Source organism: Theropithecus gelada, chromosome 17 (genome assembly GCF_003255815.1).
Source record: "Theropithecus gelada isolate Dixy chromosome 17, Tgel_1.0, whole genome shotgun sequence".
NCBI lineage: Eukaryota > Metazoa > Chordata > Mammalia > Primates > Cercopithecidae > Theropithecus > Theropithecus gelada.
This window is the reverse complement of record NC_037685.1, coordinates 47,858,426-47,872,308: the sequence shown is the minus strand read 5'-3', so window position 1 is coordinate 47,872,308 and position 13,883 is coordinate 47,858,426. Positions and strand designations below refer to the sequence as shown.

The 13,883-nt window shown below is 35.5% G+C and overlaps 1 protein-coding gene across 3 annotated transcripts in view; it reads right to left on the bottom strand.

Moving 5' to 3' along the window:
* MYO16 (myosin XVI) overlaps window positions 1-13,883 on the bottom strand; it is a 702,327-nt gene that overhangs the window by 199,482 nt on the left and 488,962 nt on the right. For all 3 annotated transcript variants that reach the window (XM_025364355.1, XM_025364354.1, XM_025364353.1), the window contains exon 21: window positions 12,782-12,854. In XM_025364355.1, coding sequence (XP_025220140.1) covers window positions 12,782-12,854 — 73 coding nt within the window. The remainder of the gene's footprint in view (window positions 1-12,781; window positions 12,855-13,883) is intronic.

Genomic DNA, 13,883 nt, shown 5'->3' with positions numbered 1-13,883 from the left:
AATTACAGATCAATATTTATTTAGATGGAAACAATTGATAAAACATTTGAAAGACACTTAGATCTCATCTGCGAGGGGAATAATATCTATGATATTTAATGAGAAATATCTTGTATTAATATAAACAAATGCCAAAGCTTTTGTTAAAAATTAACAAAATATTAGCCAGGCGCGGTGGCTCACACCTGTAATCCCAGCACTTTGGGAGGCTGAGGCAGGTGGATCACCTGAAGTCAGGAGTTCGAGACCAGTCTGACCAACATAGTGCAACCTCGTCTCTACTAACAATACAAAAATTAGCCTGGCATGGTGGCGGGTGCCTGTAGGCCTAGCTACTCAGGAGGCTGAGACAGGAGAATCGCTTGAACTCGGGGGGCGAAGGTTGCAGTGAGCCGAGATCACGCCACTGCACTCCAGCCTGGGTGACATAGCAAGACTCTGTCTCAAATAAATAAAATAAATAAGAAAGACTGGAAAAAAAGAGCACAGAAAAGAAAGAACTTCCTGGGTTCCTCTTTTCCACATACCCCAAATCTTCTCCAAGTCTGATGTCATCACAACACCTGGGAAGTAGGAGCTCCTTCTAGAAGTTCTGGTCCTGCTGATGGGCACTCATGTCCTCCTTCTAGCCCATATAAGCACAGCTTCCAGTGAGCAAGACAAATTACCTTCTAAAGTGACCAGCACCAGGTCACTCCATATTCTCCCAAAGGGAGCTCCCACTTACCCTTAAGGGTGTGGCTAGTAATGTATTGAGAATTACATGCACCTAGATGGAAAAGGGCATTTTCTCAAAAATCCAGTTACTTGGGAGAATGGAAATTTATGACGTGAAGAAGTCTCAGGGGCTAACTTCTTCAGAGAAGAAACAAACACATCAAAGAGCAGAACACTGGTGTGAGCACAGAAGGGAATGTGGCGTGGGACTGGGTGGATTTGCTGTAAAGTTCTAGTCTTCTTGCCAGGGTTAGAATGTTGTGCGTAGGTGTAGCTAGCTCAAACATCTTCAGAAACGGGGCGATGAGAGCATGAGAGGGTGGCAGGCAAGGGGTTCCTTGACTGAAGCAGAGGTGGGAGAGGTCAACGTGCAGAGGTCTTTACAACCTGATGGAGTTAGTTTAATGATGAAGGCACATGGTCTTTTTCATTATTAACACGACAGGTGGAGAATAACCGTATAGTAGACATATACCAAACAAAATATTAAAGTAATAGCCATATTAAAATAAGATCTGAATATCACATATTGACATTCAAATCATAAGAAAAGTAATTCTTAGCTTCAGGTCAAAAAATGGTGCTCCATGACGACCACCCTTCCCAGTGGTTTTTCTTGTCTTTCTGCCTTCATGGGTAAAAGATGGTTTCTTAAATTCAGTGATAAATGAATTTCTGTAGATAGAAGAAGTTTCCCTAAAACATTCTATTACAACATGAAATCTAAGTTAAAAATTAAAGAAGAACCTGCCATGTTGTGGTGGTCCTAGAAGTCATTTTAAACCTAAAGAACTTGAGAGGATTTGTATAAACCAGGAGACTCTCCTGGTATGGCCTTCTTCCCCCAGCACTCCCTCCAAGGTTACTGGATTTTCTTCCTTGTATATTATTTGCCCAGAAAGTAACTAGAACTTTTCCTCTCTGTCTTCTGGCAACTAGATTTCAAGAGAAATGCACAAAGCGGGAAGTTCCTTACCTTTTAAACTAAGTGTTTCTTAGGTAAACTCACACTTCAGTGATCACTTCTCTTAATTAAAATAGTCGCTTTGGATGAGAACATACCATATAAAACATTTAATTTTAAAGGCGCTGTTGTTAAGGCAAATACGATTTGAATATGGACACAGACCAATAAATTCTGTACATTATAGCTGGCAGAGGGAGGAGTGGCATTCAGTATCTAAATATCATATGAAAAATATTTTCTTTCTTGTAACTGATACAGTCTAGCACATTTATCCTCTTGAATTATTCCATGAAAACCAAGTGATGCCAGGCGATCCAGATCTTCATGATCAGTTTCTATGTTTATCTTATCCTACAGGGCATAAATCTCCAGTAATGGTTTTGGAAAGAAAAACCATTTTCCATGCAACTGTGTAGCATCTGTCCACAATTGCATCCCTACTGTTAAAGTAATACATCTGCTTGACACTTTCATTTCAATCATAAATAAAAAATAAAATTCTTAAAGAGAAATAAAAACTGTTCCAACTATTTCACTTTGCTTCAGAAATAATATTTTGATGCATTCCTTTAATAATTTGTTAAATTCCAATAATAAGATAATTTTGCTATAAAGGAATAATAAGTGCTATGAAATTATTAAAGTTTGGGGTGAAATATTTACTGAAAATGTACAGAAAATAAATGACTTCTTTTATGGAATGAAACCATTGGAAAATATTCTTTGACTATATGATATATACAATTGTAACTTCTCAAGTTATTATTAAAAATACATTGAATCATCTAAAAATTAACACAAATAGGTCTGTCCTTTACCTCAACAATTTGACTGTTTATGGATAGTGTGCTTAAGTAGAATACATTTTAGGGAACAAATTGCTGAGAAACAAATGTTGAATCCATGAAATAAAGTAATGTCTATTACTGTGCGAAACGATAAGAAGTTTGATAAAAATGATTCCAAATTTTAAAAAATCAGTGACTGATTATTTACAAGACATACCCACATTATATGACATTTTGTTTTCCTCTCATTTTGAGATTGTCTAACTGAAAATACTTAGATGGACATGGATGACTCTAACATATTTCATACAATTCTTTTGTTATTTTGCATTCAGAATAGGTTGCAGCTCTGTAGGTACAAAAATTGCTTTCGATCACGATCTGAGTGTACCCTCCTGGCCTTGACTGCCTTACAGAACACAATCTCTGTTGTGTTTTGACTGACCTGAGGCTTCTCATAATAGAAAACAGATACTATAATTGTTTTTTTCTTACTGATATTTTACTGAGTTGAATATTGGCTTCACTGAATTGATCCCCCAGTTTAATCAAAGCAGTGAAACCAAGTGTGAATGTAGATGAAACTGTGGGAAATACAAGGATGGGAAGAAGTGAGGTCTCAGGTTCCTTCCTTTTCTCCACAAAGGTCTAAAGCAATCTACCGAACTTTGGATAACAGAAATGGATGTGGCCTGTGTCTTTGGATAGAGCAACCCAATTTATTCCTCTCCTGGTCAAAATGATTGATAAAACCTACAGCTTCTCTGTTGGACTTCTAGCATTGTTAAGCTTCAGCATCAGCTGTGAGTTCTTTTTGTGGCATAGGGTGATCTTTACAATACACCTGAACCTTTTATTGAACCTCGTGTTCTTTGTGTTCTGGGGGGAAAAAAAATCTTAAAATAAATTATTGAAATCCCATAGAGAAAATTCCAGCTTCTTGTGTAAAACCAAGTAGCCTGTGGACTGATTTCCAATTTGTACCTTTTATTATGAAGGTGCCTTCTGGAACTGAATCTATATTTGTGTTTCCAACAGCGGAGAGTGAAGTGGAGTGATAGTGAGTCACTGGAAACATATGTAGTTTAAAGTAGAATGTTTTTCAAAATAATTTTTGTGTAATGTGTCCATTAAAATGTTTTACTTAAAGTTTTCCTTCATTCTAAACTGTTCAAAGCACTCATTGTTTGAACCAAAGTTAAAATATAGAAGTACTGTGGCATGAAATTCAAAACCACTAGAACATGTAGCTAAGGTTAACAATAGGAACATACTCAATATCAGATACCTCACTGAAAATTTAAAAAATGTACCCCACAAACCAAATGGTTTTGCCAAAGTCGTGGATAAAACCTTATTCTTCATTTATTTTCACTAAACTGTGTATGTGTATGTGAACGTGCACATGTGGGCGTGTGTTCCACACAATCAAAGATTAGAGTGAAGATTTTTACAGGCAAATCAGTTCGTATACCTAGAAGCATAAATCTGCATCAATCATTGGCATCACTGGCTTCAATGCAAAACAACCATTCATTTTTCAAATCTACCTATTGTAGAGTTGTTTGGGGGTTCAATTAGATCTCCGAGTATTCCTCAGAGTAGACGTGAATGTGGGTGAAAGCTGAGTATTCATAAATGCTCATGAATAATTACCAAGTAACTACTTAGATAGTATTTGCTCTTCTCTAATTAAAATACATGCTTTGTACATGAAGTGCCACTGCTAAGTGGTTTACTAATAAAAATTATGCACCCCTGGAACACACTCTTTAGGAACGGAACCTTACTGCTTATCCAGATGGCTCATCATTTGTATTAACGACAAACAATTTCTTGAGTAAATTTTCACCAACTGCTCTCCCTTTATTTTTATTACTCAGTGAAACATATCTGACACAAAAATATAATAGAGCTTGGCATATACATCACATAATTAAAGTAGGAGATTAATTAAAGCTGACTCCAGCTGAAGGCAGAGCCCCGGGCAGTGATTCTCAATCCTCTCTGCACATTGGAATTAACTGAGGAGCTTTTTAAGAAAGGCTAATGTCTGTGCTTGACCCCAAACCAATTAAATTGGAGTGGGGTGCAGGCATTGAAATATTTAAAAGGCTTTCCAGGTGATTCTAATGGGTGGACATGGTTGAACACACTGAGACAGATCATAGAACTAAGAATGCACTATGCATTAACTAATTTACTCATTAGTTTATATATATGTGTATATATAAGTTATTAATGTGTCTGTGTTCACATAAGACAGAGAGAGAGAAAGAATAGTGTTAGATTTAGATATTCAGCATTCCTGAAATATGTTCAGCAGAACACTAATTGTGTAAGACTTTAATAGCTGTTGTCTAAAAACCCTACATAAGCAGAAACCCATTGGGGAAACATGGAGTTAAGTTAATAGGCTTCTCTGCAGGACTTCTTGGGGACTTGAATACGTCAAGCGTACTATAAACCTCAACTATTTGAAGATTACCTCGGGGCTCACCAGACTGCCCCAAGTGGTTCTCCAACAAATCAATTATCCCTGATTTCCATATATTGCCTATGAAATGGCAGGTCCAGGAGGTTGGTGAGGCGACAGCATCTCTGTTGTTTATTTCAGTTTTAAAAGTCCAGTTCATTTTGTCTTCTCGGAATCTATAATTGTAGAGGCCTTTCTTTCCTACCATTCTTATTTGGGAAAGGTCATGTTTCCTCTTTTGCTAGCACCATCACTCTTACCTTGATAGAGGATACCACCTCTGCTGATAAGCTGATCTTATTTTAAAAACAGAGGACTTGGGGGCTTGGTAGTCACTTGGTGGCCACAACAGAGAAGGGTTGCTTTCTTTACCAGAGCCCCGTATCAGGACCTGCAGTCAACACCCAGGAAGTGAACTAGGCACACATTCGCTACCACCAACAGCTACCACCTGGCCCAGGCTGCCATATTTGCTTTTGTTTGCATTTCTTTTTTTACCCTTCTATTTCCTTTTCCCCTTCTCTTCTTTTTTTAAATTTTTTATTTTGTTAAGTTACTATTTCTTAAAGGAATCAATCATCTTTCCTTCTCTGGCTTCCCTTATATATTTTAAAAATAAAGTATGTATAACAAATTTTAGGCAAATATAAATTTCAGTTACTTCACATGTATAAAGACATTGTTTTACATAAATAAAAAACGCTTTCTCTTTTTACAACATTTATTTTATTCTGTTACTAAGAACAAAAAAAATCTAGTATTTTGATGGGTTTAATTCATGACTGTATTCTCCTTTAATGTAAATAATTACTACTTTGGGATTTGAAGAATTGGTCTTCAAAAATGAGTCTATCAGCTATAAACTAACTGGCTAAATTTATTGACAAATCTGATATAATAATATGCTAAGATCAGGATTGAAAAACACAAATTAAAAAAAATTATTTTTAGATATTTGGTATGATACCTTGTACATAAAATATATCCCTCAATTTAAATAGAAGCCATGCCTAAGAGTTAGAAACATAACCTCTGGTTAAAATGCTCTTATTTTAGAGCTTTAGTCACTCTATCAAATTGCTCAATGTTTTCTTTTTAAAGTTTGTTTCCTTGTTTAGTAATAAACCTCTAATCAATATGCTTTCTTTTTTCACATAAAATTATTCATATAGTCCAAAACCAAGGATTAATATAAAATTTCTACCAAAATAATAAGCCTTTTTCAAATAGTTGTAATTATTCAGAATTAAATGCAAAGTTCAGAGGTTCTGAATGACGAATTGACAGCATGGCCTGTGCTGGATCACCTCCTGGCGCCTCACACATCAGCCTCTGAATTCCCACTGCGCCTCATAAAACTTGTGGGGATAACTCTTAATTTTCTGAAAGAGCTGTTGTAAGAGTTAAAAATTATATACAACAATAATCTGACTAATAGTAGGAGCTCAAGAAATTGTAGCCATTATCAATTATTAGCACAAAACTACATGAAAGCATTTTCCTAGTTTAGGTATCTGGGATTGGAGCTTTATAGCTGGACAGCCACAATGATTAATTTAAGCCTTTTCCTGGTCATTAAAATAACTCAATTCACTCTTCTATAAAGTAATCTGATAGATGTTTTTAAATGCATTAATTCTCCTTATTAAGCTTTGTAACATTTCCTTTTAATCATCCTGGTACTCTACAATGAAAAAGATATACCTGCATTATGTAACTTATTTATTTATATTAAATGGATTTGGTGATAAATTCCACTATGTAAAAAAATAATGGCACATAAAATTTATGAAGATTTTATTGTTTCTACACCAAATAGAATAAATAATATTAAGTCCTAAGAGAAATATTTATGAAGAGCTTATTGTTTCTACACAAAATAGAATAAATAATATTAAGTCCTAAGAGAAATACAAACAAAAGGGGCATCAAGTGAAGTTTAGAAAACATACACTAATAAAATTTTAAGTTTAGCTTTATAAGAACCTTTGGAACTGAAAATAGCTCAAGTTATTAAACCTGAATTCAGACCCTGGTTTTGTTAGAACTTCTATGAGCTACTTAAATTATTTAACCTCAGAGGTAATATTACTTAATTTACAGAGATTTTGAAGGAAAAATCATTAAATGTATAGTCTGTATGCTCAAAATTCTTAATTATGTTGCCACTACCCATTTTATTTCTCTAAAACCAGTTTTTGAAGACTGTTATTTAAAGAAGACCAATAATCATGCTATCTATAAACACAGAATCCAGTGTCATTGTAAGAGGTATATTATACTAGCATCTCATTATTTAATTATTCTATTTGTTTTTCTGTAGAAACCTGAATAGCATTATGCTAGAGTTCTGATATGTAGTGAAAATAAATGCATTTCCTTGTTCAAATTTTTACAAACATCAGATCAACAGCTGGTAAGACCCTGAAATGATTTTGGAAAGTTCAACATCATTATGAAAAGGAGATACACAGAGTAGAAGATGCTTTAAGATAGAGGTAGATATTTAACACGTGTTTGATTTTGAAATCTATGTGTGAAACAACTGAAAATAATACTTTATCATATTTGTGTATCAACTGATCGGTGGACAAATCAATATTGATATCTAATAGCGATCACATGATACAGTGTGAGTAAAATTACATGGATCCTGTCCCATACTTAGACCAATATAGCAGCCTTTCCCCATATAAGCATCCCACCAGTCCTTTTCCCATGATGTCCAATTAAAATCGGTCCTTCATCAAGAGGTAGACTCCATTTACCCTCCTCCCTGAACCTGGGCATGCTTGTGATTGCTCCAACCTATATAGGAAGTAATGCTATGTGACCTCTGAAGCTCGGTTATCAAAACAGCATCCAGCTTCTATATGTGTTTCTCCTTTGGGGAAGCCACTCTAGAAAAATCAGCCAATAAACTGCAAGAAAGCCCCAACTAGTGTGTGCATAGAAGCCACAGGGAGAGACCAACATGGAGAGACCAACGTGGAGAGACTCATGCAAGGAGGAACTGAGGCTCCCAGCCAACAGCCAGTGTCACCCTCTACATTCGTGATTGACGGAAGCTTCACATGGCATTTGCCTCCAACACTTCAGTTATCTAGCTAAGACTCCAGATATGATGGACCAGAAACAATCTGTCTCCATATACCCTGTTCAAATACTTGACCCAAAGAATTGGTGAGCATAATAAATGTTTGTGTGTGTCATTAAGTTTTCAGGTAATTCATTATGGAATCATAAATGCTGCAGCACTAAAAAATATGTAGGACTGGAAAAGAGAAGAATTGATGCAGAAGTGGGAACATATTATCTGGCTAGAGAAAATCTAATTTATAAAAAAGGAATTTGCCCTTTTAACATTTGTACCGTACCTGCCATACCATAATGTCTATGTAAACTTTAGTGCCTAGAACAGGGTCTGGAACTTGGGGCATACACAATATATGTTTATTGAATGAATGATTACGGATGCAACTAAGCCAGAAAAATGAAACCTACCAGATACTGCTAGCACGCACTTACAAAGCACAGACTGTAGCAGCCTCAATTTTCTCATCTGTGAAATGTGAAAATGCATGTGAAGAGTATGCGGGAAGAGTCCAATTCAGGCTGGTCTCAAACTCCTGGTCTCAAGTAATCCACCTGCCTTGACCTCCCAAAGTGCTGGGATTACAAGCACAAGCCACTGCACTTGCCATTCCAGCATACTGTTAATATGTAATCTCTCTAGACATCATGACTTTAAGAGATTCACTACATGGCTTTGCATGTATGTGTTTAGTGGAAGAATGTAGGGAAATTATTTGTAGGTTAAATTATTTGTTTTCATGACTTTGCTCGTTGGCATGCAGAGCTCTGTGATAACATGTTTAGAGAGAAAAAATTCTATCATTTATTATAGTAATACTTATCTTAAATTTTTCTCATTGAATTAAAATGGCATACAATGAACTATTTTAAACATATACAATCATGAAGAGAATAATGCAATAACCTCCATCAACCACCAACTAACTTCAACGATCATCAATAAGTACCAACCTATGGCTAATTCTGCTTTTTCCATTTCCTTATTGCCCTCAACGGTGGACTCATTTGAAGCAATTTGCAGACGGTATGTCCTTAAATCAGTAAATACTACAGTATAAGTCTCTGAGATACAATAACTTAGAGAAACACATTTTTTAGTATCTTCATCATACATAATCCAATAAATAATAATTTTTAAAAATTTCATTAACTGTCCAGATTTCACATTACTTTAATTATAACTTTTATACATAATTTAGCACATTAGGGCCCAAGAATGCCCACACATTCAGCTGTTGTACATGTCTTTAGATAGCTTTTAATATACAGGTGCCCTCCTTTCACAATTTTTCTCCACATTTTACATGTTAAAGAAGTCAGTTGTTTGTCCTGTACAGTTTTCCACACACAGAAAAGTACTACTGGAAGTACCAAACTACTGAGCTATGTCAACTATATTTTTTACACTAGTACTGTACTTATTACTAGAAATAATTATGGATAGAAGTGATTTGCTAATTCTGCTATGGTCTGAATGTGTTCCTCCATAATTCCCCAAAGTGACGGGATTAGAAGGTGGGGCCTTTTGGAGGTGATTTAGGTCATAATGGTGCCACCATCCCGAGTGAGATTAGTTCCCTTAATAAAAGAAGCCCCAGAGAGCTGCCTTGATCCTCCGTCATGAGTGGAGGTGGCAAGAAGGCAGCATCTATGAAGCAGAGAGCCCTCACCAGACACCAAGTCCACTAGCGTCTTGATCTTACATTTCCTGGCCACCAGAACTGTGAGCAATAAATTTCTGCTGTTTATCAATGAACCTCTTCTAAGGTATTTTGTTATAGCTGCCTGAATTGACTAAGATGAAGTCAGAGAAAATGGGATTAGAATTTCCTATGAGCTCAAGTATTTCATCTTTTAGATGAGAGTCCATTTAATCTTTTGGAGCTACTAGAGGAGACTGAGGTTGGAAATGCTGAAGTTTTAGAGTATTTCTTAATATCTCCTCAAATGTGTCCCTACTCTAAACCATTGTCAAGCTTCCTGTGGAGGAATAGTTGTCGAGAAATACATACATTTATTCCTGAACAAGAAGAACCACTATGAAATCCACTATGAAGACTTTTTTCTTATGAGTTTATTCATCTTTAAACTTCAATTGAAAACATGCTCGTTGAACTTCTATTCTATACAAAGCACAGACACAATTGCAACTCTGCAGGAGTGACATTCAAGTGAAGAGCTGATGGATGGGTCGATAAGCTCAAAACAGAATAAAATACATATTATTAAAGCACTAATATTCTTCTAGGTTTGATTCTGAATACAGCATTGATTTGTTAAGCATTTTGTTGCAAGTTTGTAGTGGAATAAAAGATAAGAAAATCCAGCTTCTGTTAGCAACACAGAAATCTAAAATGTATCGCTCAAACCAATGGTCTTAAAAAAAATTACATGCAAATTTGCACTTGTCAAATGATGAGATTTGTACTTATCATAAGATGAGATTTGCACTCATCACAATGTAAATAATTTTATTCTTCTAAATGACTCCTACCTGCTTTTGTACACAATAGCAAAGCAAACCATTAAAAATCATATATATGTATATATACATATATGTGTGTGTGTGTGTGTGTATTTAAATTTTTTTTTCAAAATTTAAGTCCCAGAATTGTTCTTGAGATTTTTACACATAAATGCCCAAAGGTAGCTTTTGGCATTTAATAGAGACTGACTCTTTAGATGTGAAAAAAAAATGCCATTCCTATTATACAGAAATCTCAGGCTGTAAATGTATTTCAAAATAAATCATAAAAATATTTAGCAAAAGAAGTTCTAATAAGGGATTTACGTAATTGTAGTACAATAAATATGTTTCAGTAAGAAAACAACTTAAATGTTTTGCACATATTCGTCATTAGCACTCTCTATTGATAATTATATCTGTGTGTGGAGCTGCAGTTGTATGGCAAGTCCCCTAGTAGACTTCAGAGGTCATCATTCCATCTGTAATTTCTATATGTCGCTTACCAGGAGATGGATAAAGCAGGGAATCTCATTGCAGACATGAAAGCTTGCCTGTTTTCTAAGATAATAACCTAAGGAATCTCTACTGATGCCAGACAGCTTCAAACCCTTGAGCTGAGAGATGCACCTTCATAAGCACCCTGCAGACCCACATATATTGTCATATATTCTACTGGTCACACTTAACTGCTTTCTTCCTTATGTTCGTCACTACTTTTCTCACAATAAGCAATAAAAATAAACACATGAAGTCTTTCCTTTTCTATTCATCCACAGAAAACTATGAAAGGAGAAGAGATCTATGGCCTCTATAGTTCTAGTTCAAACTAGACATTTTGTAAAGTTTTGTAAAGAACGTGGTTCATGCTGACTCACCCTGGATTAGGTAAGTCAGCATAATTAAGATCTAAACACAGGATGATACAGAGTTTTTCTAAAAATAAAACTGGCCAATTTTTAAGTTTTTAAAGTGTTCCCATTTGCGACAGTGATGGGTAGGTATCCATCATTTCTTAATCATATACAGTATGAGAGAACCTCTGTTGAATCATGTTTAATCTCAGAACTCTGTAAGTCTATTAACCTGATTTTACAAACAAGAAAAGCAAAGTTCACTATAGAGTCTTCATCTTGGCCAAGAAATTGATGCTAGTAAAAGTCACAGACTTGCATCTCAAACACATTCTATTTAATTGTTTATCCTACCACACTACCCACGTTAAGAAAATAAAGCTAAACAAATTAATCCCAGCACTTTGGGAGGCCGAGACGGGCGGATCATGAGGTCAGGAGATCGAGACCATCCTGGCTAACCTGGTGAAACCCCGTCTCTACTAAAAAATACAAAAAAATTAGCCGGGCGAGGTGGCGGCGCCTGTAGTCCTGGCTACTCAGGAGGCTGAGGCAGGAGAATGGCGTGAACCCGGGAGGCAGAGCTTGCAGTGAGCTGAGATCCGGCCACTGCACTCCAGCCTGGGTGACAGAGCAAGACTCCGTCTCAAAAAAAAAAAAAAAAACAAACAAAAAAAACAAATTACATGGTTATGAAAATTCCTCCCAAATGCTATGGAGTTGTAATTCTTCCTGTACTATAATATAGCGTGGTTCTCTATTTTTTCATGTTTACCTTCCTACAGGTTGACTTTACCCCTCTGTTTGATAAGGAGAATTGTATTTCTACTGTCTTTATTAACACTTAGTTTTTAGGTATACTTAATAAAACTATTCATGCAGTGCTATTAAGATGCCTAAATAATTTAATACTTTCAAAATGCCCCAAATTATAGATGGATTAAAAACAACCCATGCCTCTCTAATGTATCTTTATGATTTTCCAATAGTCCTATGTATGAATGTCACATGGAGATGAATCTACAAATAACATCACGTAGCATAACAGAGCACTTCCACTCTGATGTTTGGTCAAGGTTTTTGAAAGCCTTCGCATTATTTCAAATATTCATTTTCTCCCTTCTCTCTGACCTAGTTGAAACAGCATTTCCATTAGCACAACTCTGGTCTTCATCTTGCATTGCCTTTTAAAACAAGTGATTCTGCTTTCAATGTGTGACTACGCTAGTTGTTTACAAGATCACATAAAATGATTAATATATTGATAAACCAGAGATATTAATCTTAAAACACGAGAGTAAATTATTTATTTTAATTCCATACTTGTAAGTAGTTACACTGTCCTTACAGAATTAAAAACAGAACTTAGTTTTAAAAAGCCATTCAAGTTCACACAATTTTAAAAGAAAGACTACTTACTTGTTCAAATTCATTCTTTTGAAACTCTTCAAAACCAAAAATGTCCAATATTCCAATATCCAATGTCTGCATGCTGAAAGAAAACAATACACCAGGATAAATGGGCATCCTTAAAACTCCTTCATGACCCTCTGCTCATTCTTCAGGTCAGAAGAATCCAGACACTTAGCACATTGCTGCCAATTTGGACTAAAAATATGAAATAATTATTTTAGAGTCTCATTAAAAAAACTCTGAAAGTTAGTCCCCCAAAAGTGTTATTTTAATGCTTTGATTCAAACACATGCACATTTATAAAAACACATCATCCTGTAAATCTGTTTAAATTCCTTATAGATGCTGGATATTAGACATTTGTCCAATGCATAGTTTGCAAAAGTTTTCTACCATTCAGTAGGTTGTCTATTTACTCTGTTAATAGTTTCTTTTAATAATCTGTACAACAAACTCCCATGATGCAAGTTTACCTGTGTAACAAACCTGTACATGTACCCTTAAACTTAAAAATTTAAAAAAACAAGAATTTGAGGCCAAAAAACCCAAAAACCACATTGATTTTAAATTAAAAATGTACCACTAGGTGTGTGATTTAATATTTGCTTATCTGAAATAGTCCTTGTTGCTGTCTCCTTAGGTTGGACTTCTTTTCCTTTAAGGAACTGAACCTACATGTCAAGTGGTCCTCACTAGCTGTACTTGTGTCTTCTCAGGCAATGCAAGCAGTAAGTCAGAATTTTTTCATCACACCCAAGTGTGATGTAAGGTAAAACACAGTTAAGTCACAAGCATGTTCTTCGATGGATCAAATTTAGTCACTTTAAAAATTCTTCCAGAAGTAATTCTTATAAAAGGAGAATGAAAAAAGTAGAACTTTTGAAGGATAATTTAAATAAATTAATCTTGTTATTCAATGTGAACTATCACTCTTGGAAACAGAATTTACTACAATTATCGATGATAAAAATCTCAGATGTCTGAGCCCACTTGATAAGCAAGGAAAGATGTAAGACAGGCCCAAGTCAGTGACAGCCGCTCTAGCAATGGAGATCAGGTGAAGAGGGTCACAGGGAAGGCAGGGAAGGGTAGCATGGGTCACGTTGGC